General features: G+C 38.5%; 1 protein-coding gene across 1 annotated transcript in view; it reads left to right on the plus strand.

Moving 5' to 3' along the window:
• The first annotated feature begins 2,682 nt into the window (after positions 1-2,682).
• The window catches only part of peli2 (pellino E3 ubiquitin protein ligase family member 2), a 10,419-nt gene continuing 3,193 nt past the window's right edge, over positions 2,683-9,908 (plus strand). Inside the window, exons 1-4 of the mRNA XM_036209980.1 lie at positions 2,683-3,173; positions 6,784-6,913; positions 8,662-8,763; positions 9,658-9,661. Coding sequence (XP_036065873.1) covers positions 3,097-3,173; positions 6,784-6,913; positions 8,662-8,763; positions 9,658-9,661 — 313 coding nt within the window. The 5' untranslated portion in view covers positions 2,683-3,096. The remainder of the gene's footprint in view (positions 3,174-6,783; positions 6,914-8,661; positions 8,764-9,657; positions 9,662-9,908) is intronic.

A 9,908-nucleotide genomic window follows, 5' to 3' on the forward strand; every position in this document is an offset into this window, starting at 1 on the left:
TCACGGCACACTAGTGTGCCGCGGCACACTGGTTGAAAAACACTGCCCTAAATCACATAAATATTAAGGGTTTTTTTTAGTTTTTCTCATAAAATTAGAATACTTTATTCCATTCAAAATAAATAGATGTTATTTGTAGCAAGCATACAACATATTTTAAATTATTCCAATATATTTTTCTTTTTTTTCTGTGCCAACTTGCACAGAATTTGCTTCAATGGTTTATTGACAAAAAACATGTATGTTTGGCTTTGGATTTTGTTACACATTTTAAATAAGTATGCACCATTATTTTTTTTCTACGTAGTAAATATTTAAAATTACAATGGTAGGATTGTGAAAAAAGAGGTAGAAAGCAACTTCTAACCTATATGAAAATGCAACTCCACACTATTTTTTCTAGCTTTGTGTTTTTTAATTTTATGTCAAACCAGAAAAACTACAAATTATGTCCTCAAATATATTTTTAAACGGAAGTAATTTTAGCGAAATCAACGTGTGCACCATAAGAAAAACTACTGTCGCCCTCTAGTGTCAATTTTCTGTCACTGCTGCAGTCGGATACATTTAACTCGTGCACAGCACAGTTTCTTATTATGATGCAATCCTTTAAAATATATCAAAATGCCTGATTTAATCGTATTTTAAGTGCAGCAGTAAAAAAAAAAAAAATAAACAAGTGAGTATAATGTTTCAGTTTAAAAGCAAAGTGTGGCAATCCTAGAAAACTTCAGTGCTAACATCCAAATAGATGTAAAAGAAAATCTGAAAATTCTGTCAGGATAAACATATATAAGTGGGGTATATTTATATTAAATATTTAAATATTTCAGCATTTCCAGATTTATCAGTTTTGGGGTCATTTTAGCTTCTCTGTAAGTGAATCCAAGTTGCACAGAAAGCCGTTGCACTCCTGCATGTTAAAAGGCTTTTATAACAACAACACTGTTGTGCTAGCTAAGTGGGAGGGGGTGTCAGGTCAGAGCACAAGCGATGTGGAATCAGCACATTCCTTACATACTCCTACACTGTCATGCTCCAGTCAGCTGATTGGATATCTGGCTTTTTTCTGTCTTTCATGGAAAACTCTAGACTCATCCTGAAGTAACGGTATCTTCAGTTTGACTGATCATCTGAACTCTGGTTGTAATCCAGGAAAAGTAAATGCTTCTTCCCCATTAAGGAGTCCTTACTGGAAGTTTAAAATGATCTGAACTGATAAAGAATCCCGAGTTCTTGGGAAAACCCTAACACTTTGTTGGGAAGTCCAGCATTAAAGTTTCCCAAATTAAATCAAACGTCTATTCGTAAACTCTGGCAACGATCAGTAAGGAAGTCGTCATTGCTCACGAGCTTTTTGTTGTGCAATGTTGCCTGTTGCACTAGGCCTCTGCGCTGCATGCTTCTTGCCTAACATTCGACTCCTCCTACTAAACATAGATCTGACGGGCGCTACGCCAGCACAACTTCAGCAAAGCAGCCCACTCCCTGCATCTGCTCTCCATCAGTTTGGTATGTGCTGCAGAGCCTTTGATCCCCACCCACCCCCCGGTTCTACTGTATTTTTGTGAATTTAAAGAATAGAACCAATCAAAGCCAATGATTTCAATAATAGTAATACTAATTGGAGCTATATAATCATGCAAATAGCAACTTTAAAAACATATATCATTAAAGGCAGTAGTTTAGTTGCAGCTTAATTTATGCACAACTACATGCCATTATAATGTACAGCTATGAACACATATTTTACTTATATTTCTTAGTTTAGGAGAAATTTTTCCTTTGGCCCTATGATCTCTTCTACCTATTGTTTTTGTAGGAGGTAGCAGACTTTGAAAAGAGCACCAGCTCAAACCAAAGGCCGTAATTACAATGACTGGGCGGGAACTAAGGGGATTTAGGGCAGTTATGGTGGTTCTTGTGAAACAAGACAAAGGCTGTAAAGTGTTGCTGACACAGCTAGACAAAAGAAGAGAACTGGCACATTCATCAGAAAGCCGTGAGAAGAACTGAGCATATTTGGAAGCAGAGAGGGTCTTGACTTCCTATGCTCACATGAACGTGTCTGCAAGCTCTTGTTGTAAGATGTAATTAAGATAATTGCAAAGCTACTGTGCTATTATACTGAGCTGGAAATTCCAACTATACAGCCAGTTAGAGCTATTTTATTTCATAGTGAGTGTGCATTAATGTATAGTAAATCCATCCAAGAAAAGAAATTGTAAACTGGTTAAAATCAATAAAAGAAACATTTTCAAGCACACAAATACGCAGAAATGCCATTTGCTTGCACAATTATCAGAGTTCAGAAATAATCAAATAAAGCCTCTAAAGAGCTCAAACTGACAGAATGAGTAAATCTGATTTCCTTTTCTTTGCACTCAGGAAAAATACCAGAAGGATCATTTTCAGTGGGTGAAGTGGGCTTGACTTCCACGAAAACAGTTCATTCATTTGTATAATGTCTCAAAAATATTACAAAAACTTAAATATTAGTCAATCAACGCAGACGGTAAATGATACAAATCCACACACATTCTAAAAGAAGCGAGTCATAAGTATGACTGCTTTAAGAATTCCCAGATTGTACTCTTTGTTTACATAACAGAACTTTCCATCTATTCACAGTAGCGGGTGATATAAAATAATTGCCAATGTATCAATTTGATTAAAATGGTTAGAAAATAGGAAACATGTACACAAAATATTTTTTTAGAATTTATTTAACATGATTACACGAGTGGAGACATTAGCAGTTTATCAGAAAGGCTGGATCCAAAGAAGAATGTGTGAGAAACCCCCCCTACAATAAGTGAAGAACAAGTGAATGGTACATTCCGGCCCTTCTCCTCGCTGTTTTTGTATCTGCTTGAGAGCGGATTCAAGCGCCAACTAAGTTACGTTTCCTATATTCCGCTGAGGAAGTTTGAGAGCAGATAACTTGAGAGAGGTGGACTTGTTTGAACGCGGACATGTACGCTACTTCGAGTGTGGCGTGAAATGAGAACATGTCGTCTTTTTAAGGTGGAATTGTGGTTATTTATGAGCCGCTGCTGTTATTACTGTGTAGCTAACGTAAAACAGTGAAGCCTCATGTTTTCGTCAAGCCAAGAAGAGCACTGCGCCCCGTCCAAAGACCCGGTGAAATACGGAGAACTGGTAGTACTAGGGTAAGTACGACAATACCTTTTTTTAAAAAACAAATTTTTACATCATGGACGCCAAAAAGAGAGGCACAGAGCGAGTCGCGAGTGGGTTTAAACATTTTATTTTTGAATATTTCAGGAAATCTTAAGCGTCGTTAGCTACAAGCTAATAATTAGTAAACATAACATTGCGACGTTTTGTGGAGTTAAGCGACACAACCAAGGAGACCGTCAAGCTCTGAAATTTACGAGCTCACGTTCTTTTACAAAGTAGCCATCTGCGCAGACTCAGGACGAGTCCACGTTCCTTTTACAGAGTTTCTGATATCTCCCTGACGAACAGCGGGACAAAAAAAACCAACATAAAAGGCCTGCTCGGTTTCGAACCCTAAAATAAACAGGGAGTACTATTTTTCTGTGTGCAGAAATAATAATGATGTTCTGTAGCCGAGCAGCTTTGAGGTGCTCCTCCCTTCTTGAAGTTGGGTTCATGGGGTTTCAGGAATTCGGAAGCTGCGATTGTCCCCACCCCCACTCCTTAGGTTTCTTCCCTATTCCTGGTATCACTGACTTTGCTTATTGTTTGTTAATACTTCATAATTTTCCAAATGTGTCCATATTCTATCTTTAAATATTCAGTTCATGCCCTGTTTATGACAAAACTGGAGTTTATTATTAAGTCTTTTATTTTGAAATTCACTTCTAGTGAATTGTGATTCTTGGCATGAGTATAAAACAACCTAATCAGTGTCTGTAACATTGGACTTACACCATTATCCAATCTGGGAGTAAAAATGAATTTAATTTTGAAAAACAGAGGTTTAATTCTGAATGTAGGGCATTGGGACACCAGTTTAAAGTTAAGAAAGTGAATATCAATTTCAGTTAAGTTTTTATTTACATATCTGATGATTTCATGCCTTTTAAGTCACAATTTAAGACTTATGATTGCAACATAAGAGTAAAGACTCAAAAAATATATAACAGCTCAATGTAATGGATATAAAGACGTCTTCTTACGCATTTTTGTTATTATTAATACAAAATAAGAAGTCATTGATTGACTGATAGCAAAGAACCATAAATCCATCAACAGAATAAAGAGTAAAAAAGTAAAAATAAAAGATTTCACATCAGTCTTATAAAATAAATAATACAACTTCAATGTGAAATACTTTCCTTAGCCTTGTCTAGTGTTATTTCTAATAAAATACAAATGTGTTTTTACTGTTTTATCAGACTTTATTGTTTTAGATCACTGATCCTGACAATTTTCCCCCTAACATTATTTAAATTGGGATTCAGCTCAACATTATAACGGAAATGATATTTTTGCTGCATTTGAATTAAGATCGGATGTACAATTTATTTAAAGCAGATTTTTACACTAGAGAAACTGCAAGAGTTATCTTACATGCACTTTCATTAATCAATCACACAGATAATGGGATTAGGTTTCTCTCTTTTTGTCTATTCATTTTCCTTTCAGATTGATGAGCAGGGATCTGATTGTTTATATCCCCCCAAGCTGTGAATGTTGTCCGTTCAAGCAACAACTTTTGTCCTGTCTCCGGTCACAAACATGTGGATTGAATGTGATGGGAGCACAATCGCTGCCGTGACATCACATCCCATTGATAAAACTGATCTTAGGCAAGATACCAGACAGCATGGGACAAAGCTTGTTTGAGCTTGGGTTCCCTCTGATTTGTTGCTGCGACCACGGTGGCTCTTATTACTAGCATGCTCGCTCGCACACCCCACCCCATCCTCCAACTGTGATTTCTGCTGGACTGGGTTGGTGCGAGTCAGCGAAACGCAGGGAATGGTGCGGGGGAGCTGCACGGGTATCTTGGAAATGAAAGGGCGGATTGATAAAGACACAGTCTTTGCCTTTACTCAGCTTCCTCTGTTCATTGTAGCTAGCTGACTAGGCCTATTGATTAAACTTTCTATAGTTTGCCATAAAGAACTGCTTGGTAGAGGAAGTGTAAAAAAACTATTTATGTTTGGTACATTTGTGTAGACATCCACTGATTGTTGAGATGGTTTTGTCAGAAATCTAATTTATCATTGAAGAAATCTTTTTGTGCCATACAAATTTGCAGTATTTTACAATTTTTTAAACCTCCACAGGTTGTTTTTCTAATTTCTACTGAGATTTATGATTTCTGTCATTATTTTGTATCTTTCTTATAACGAGTGTTTCAACTAAAAGGCATTTCTTGTCATTCTGGGGGATGCTAGACCGTCGTTTCATGGTAAAAGGAAGGAGCTACTGTTGGCTTCTCGCTGCAACCCTGGAGGATATGCGATATGCCAGAATCTTTTAATCCTTCTCTTTAGCATCAGAAGGTAAAGCCACTGGCTGTCTGGCACGGGTCAAAAAGGAAAAGTGATCACAATTAGTTGGATCGCTGCTTTTAAAGAACCTGTTCTAGCTAATTTGACACAGTCAGTTTCTGATCCTATTAATATTGATTCTCAGTGTTCTGACAAAAATAAGACAAAACACCTAAGGAAGAGCAACGTCAATGCTATAGAGGAGAGAAGCTATGATGTGTGTTATCTGAATGTTTCTGTGTATTCTGATTGTGACGCGGCTGTGAAAGAACACCTCAGGTGAAGCTCGATGACTTCTGGGCTCGGATCAGCTGGGATTATTGAAGACAATGTTACTTTGGTGCTGCCTTTTTCAGTGGATTGGGTGTAGTTTGTTTGCAGAACAAATCATTGGCTCTCTGTGGGTGGCTTGTCTTACAGGCCAGCTTTGTGCATTGTGCTGACTGCGACCATGTGTTTCCATGCCGGGCCAGCCATGTGGAGACATGGGACAGGTGGACTAGCTTAGGAGGGAGGTATAGAGGTGTAGGAGGAGGCCTTGCTTTTTGTTTAGTTGAAACAAAAGAGGAGATCTGTCAGAAAACTCTGCGGACGCTTGATTCAGCTCCCAGCTGCACTGGAATGCAACGATCAAGTCTCGTAGAAACATTGTGGTGTTCTAGCACTCTGTGGTGGCGTTCTAGCTGTGACAGAAGGTCTGTGAGTTGGAGGGCGGTAAAGCCTGGGGTGTCCCAGCTGTAGGAACCAGCCGGTGGACAGAAAGAGAGCCGGAAGGGGCTTTTCCATTCACAAGGAGAAGCCTGGGTGAGGTAGTTTATAGCTCACAGAAGGAAAAGACTTGAATCATTTAAAAATATTCAAAAAGAAAACAGATTTTATGTGTTTTTTTTTTTTCAAGTAGATTTTTTTTCTTTGCTCCATGCATTTTAGTTTGACGTGTTTCCAAATGTCGCGAGCATCGTAAAATCACTCGCAAAAGAGCAGCTAATGCAGTGTAAGCTTACTGAAATCTGTAGCACCAGAGTGCATTATGTAAGAGCAGACATCATCCAAGGTGACGCTTAGATTACTAACATGGTGTATTAGATTGCCTGTGATGTAATGCGCAGAAAAGCCCTTTTTCAAAACACACAGATATTTCTAAATCTCCATGTGTACTTGTTATATGATTACAAGAATTTTGCCTGTAAATCTCATTACACACATCTCTTTGCAGCCGCGAAAACTGTATTTTCATCCGGGATTAAAGAAAGTTCACAGAATCTCTTCATCCCAACCTCCTCTGTCACAGGTACAATGGCTGTCTGCCCAATGGAGATCGGGGTAGACGGAAAAGCAGATTTGCGCTATTCAAGAGGACCAAAGCCAATGGTGTTAAGCCGAGCTCTGTGCACATCCTCAACACACCCCAGGACAGCAAGGTACAGAACAAAAGGCGAATTAGCAAATTAATGAACAAACTTCAATTGTTTGCTTGTCTTATCGTATATATTGTGGACAAAAAAATGCATAAAGGCAAGTAAATATGCATTGGGGACACACCTCTCTGGAATGTGTAAATGTGTAGAGTTATAAATACAGTAAACAGGGATAGGTTGGAACTCCAGCTGCAGGAAAATCGCTCTGGTTTGGTGATTCTAGAAGCCCGCCCGACACGTCTCTGAGCTCTTTGTGTTACTGTTGGCGCACCTCACTGTTGACATTTCCAGTTCACTTACTGTAGTTCCTGTCTGGGCCTCATGGATCTTCTCTGGACCAGAAAATCTGCCTAAAAATGCCGTATTCAGTATTTTATGGCTCATCGTGTGCATTGTAACACCAGTTTGAGCTGAATTCAGGCTGCAGCTGTTGATCAAATACTGTATGGCCTGTTTAAACAACATGTTGTGTTAGAAGTGGCACAGCAGAGTTATACTTAGAGTGGTTCACAGGGTGCTTGAACAATAACATAGTCTGTTCTCCCCCTTTCAATGTGCTGCTCTGTTACCAGGCTTCATGACGCATAAACTTTAAAGTTCTCCAACTTCAGTCACATCCTTACGCAGAAATCTTGAAGACCAACTCCAAAGAAAAATGTGTTTTTTTCTCATGAAAGAGGACATATATAAAGTGAAGATTAAAACTACACTTCTGAGTATTTCTTTATTCAAACTGTTTTGAATCTTTAGCAGACAAAAAATGTTATTGGAAAAGGCCTGCAACAGTGATTAATGGCTGGATAGCTCCAGAATTGCTCGCAAATGTTAGGTTTAGGTTGTGAGGGGCTGTAAGCTAGCCGTAGAGAGTCTAAACAGATGGATGATGGGAATCGGGGCAGGCTTACTCCAAAACTCAGAGTCAAATTTCTAATAAACTCCCGCCACTCTACAGAAACTACGTCCTAGAAAACGATACGTTTTTTTTTTTTTAATTTTGGCTCAAACAGCATAATCATAATTAAAACAATCAAAAGATGAATGCAGTGGGGCTTTTAGAGGCTGTGAGTTTAAGTAACTCTTACAGTTCTGTCCTGTTATGATGCAATCTTTGAATAAACCCAGGATGATCTTCACTTGGGAGAAGAAACTCACATTGCTGCTGTTCATGACAGATAGAAGGATGCCTTTTTATTTTCTTTTCTTTATTTTCTGTGTAAGCATATACCGTCAGCTTGTATCGTCTTTGAGCTCATCTTAGCTGCAAACAGGTGGAACCTCATCATTTAGTTGCACCACAGTGGATGCATGGCACCATGTGACGACGACACGGTCTCATCTGTCTCTGATGTTGCAGCAGAGCACGCGGCGGCGGCTCCGCTGACCCACTTTCTCACTGTTGTGCTTCCTGCACGTGACAAAGAGGGGGGGGGTGCTTGGAAAATGAAATTTGCAGATAAGAGTTGGCATGTGGTTAAGGGTTGATGGGACCTGTTCCTGAGGTTTAAGCCACTCCCCCACCCCGTCAGTGCTGCGACCTCGGCTCTGCAGCTGGAAGGCAAGCTCATGTCAAGCTGAAGGTTCCCGTCTCAGGAGGCGTGGCCTCACAGGCCTCTGTTTATTTAGAGAAAAATATGTATTTGTGAATATTTAGAGTGTATCATATAATTATTACTCAATGGGATAAGTAAAAATAAATAAAAACAATATGTTTTCATTTCTGTTGCATTTCTAACAGTTTTGTGCTATTTCAGGCCGTGAACAGCAAAGGTCAACACAGCATCTCCTACACACTGTCCAGGAACCACACGGTGGTGGTGGAGTACAGCCATGATAAAGACACAGACATGTTCCAGGTAAAGTCAGCTGCTTCCAGGGTCAGATCAGGATACGTAGTTATAAATTAAAAGCTACTAGAATGTATGTGTGGATTTGCCCTTTGTCTTCTATCAGTCCCATAATTAATCTGTAGATCCGCTCCATCAAGTCAACAATGTATTGTGGACATCATGTGTTTTTGGACCATTCTGGTAATGAAAAGAAGGAAATGAAAGAGGAAATATCTGCATTTTTGTTTGTTCCTCATTAGAAGTGCTGACATTGTCCTGTGCCCTTTAAATTGAACTGTTTTTGACTGCAGCGTCCCTGTGAAAGAATTGCTAAATCCTAAAGAGGACATTTTAGTTGTTCGAATTTTTTGATGCTTTTCAGTAAAAAAAAAACCTAAAATGTTCAAAATAAGCCAGTTACCAACCAGGTTGTCAAACTGCAACTATATACGTGCCATTTGAAAATACACTGCTCCCTGGCTATATCCTGGTTCATGTTTTGTGGTTTTGTTGTTTTACTATTCTTTCCTGTGTATTTTTGCATGCCTTTTTTTTTTTTTTTTAAATAGCGCACTGTGTCCTGCATGCTGTCAATCAGTCTCTGCTATGCTGTGTCTCCAGTACAGAATGCGTTCAGTTTGCCACATTTGCACATATCATTCTAGAATGCTTGAATTTTTTTCCAGAAAAGGTTTGAGTTTGAGAGTTTAAACAAGAGAGAATAGTGTGTCAGAGAAAAGTGTATGAACTGTGTATGGAAGTGTATGAACCTAATGCAGGTTATTTTCAGAATCTCCTGCAATAATTGTTTTGACATGCTAATTTAAAGACCCACTCCATTGGAAATCCTGTTTTCTGTGTTTTTAACATGTTCTTGTAGCATTTGTTTCATAACAGAGGACACGTATGAAATAAGTTAAGATTGATTTTACAATAGAAAAAATATAGTTGGAGTGGGAGTTTAACAATTACAGAAACAAATGTTATTCCCTTTTGAATAAATGTTGATTTCAGACTCCATGGCAAAACAGTGTCAGTTCTATTCAACCCAGGAACATAATCAGTGACTTGCACTCTTTCATAGTAAATATAAATAAGTTAAACATTTGAATTGTCTTTTATTGTCTGATTGCTGAAAGCAATCAGAGTATGTTGTTGTAATTCTTTATTAT

Source organism: Oryzias melastigma, linkage group LG22, assembly GCF_002922805.2.
Source record: "Oryzias melastigma strain HK-1 linkage group LG22, ASM292280v2, whole genome shotgun sequence".
Lineage (NCBI taxonomy): Eukaryota > Metazoa > Chordata > Actinopteri > Beloniformes > Adrianichthyidae > Oryzias > Oryzias melastigma.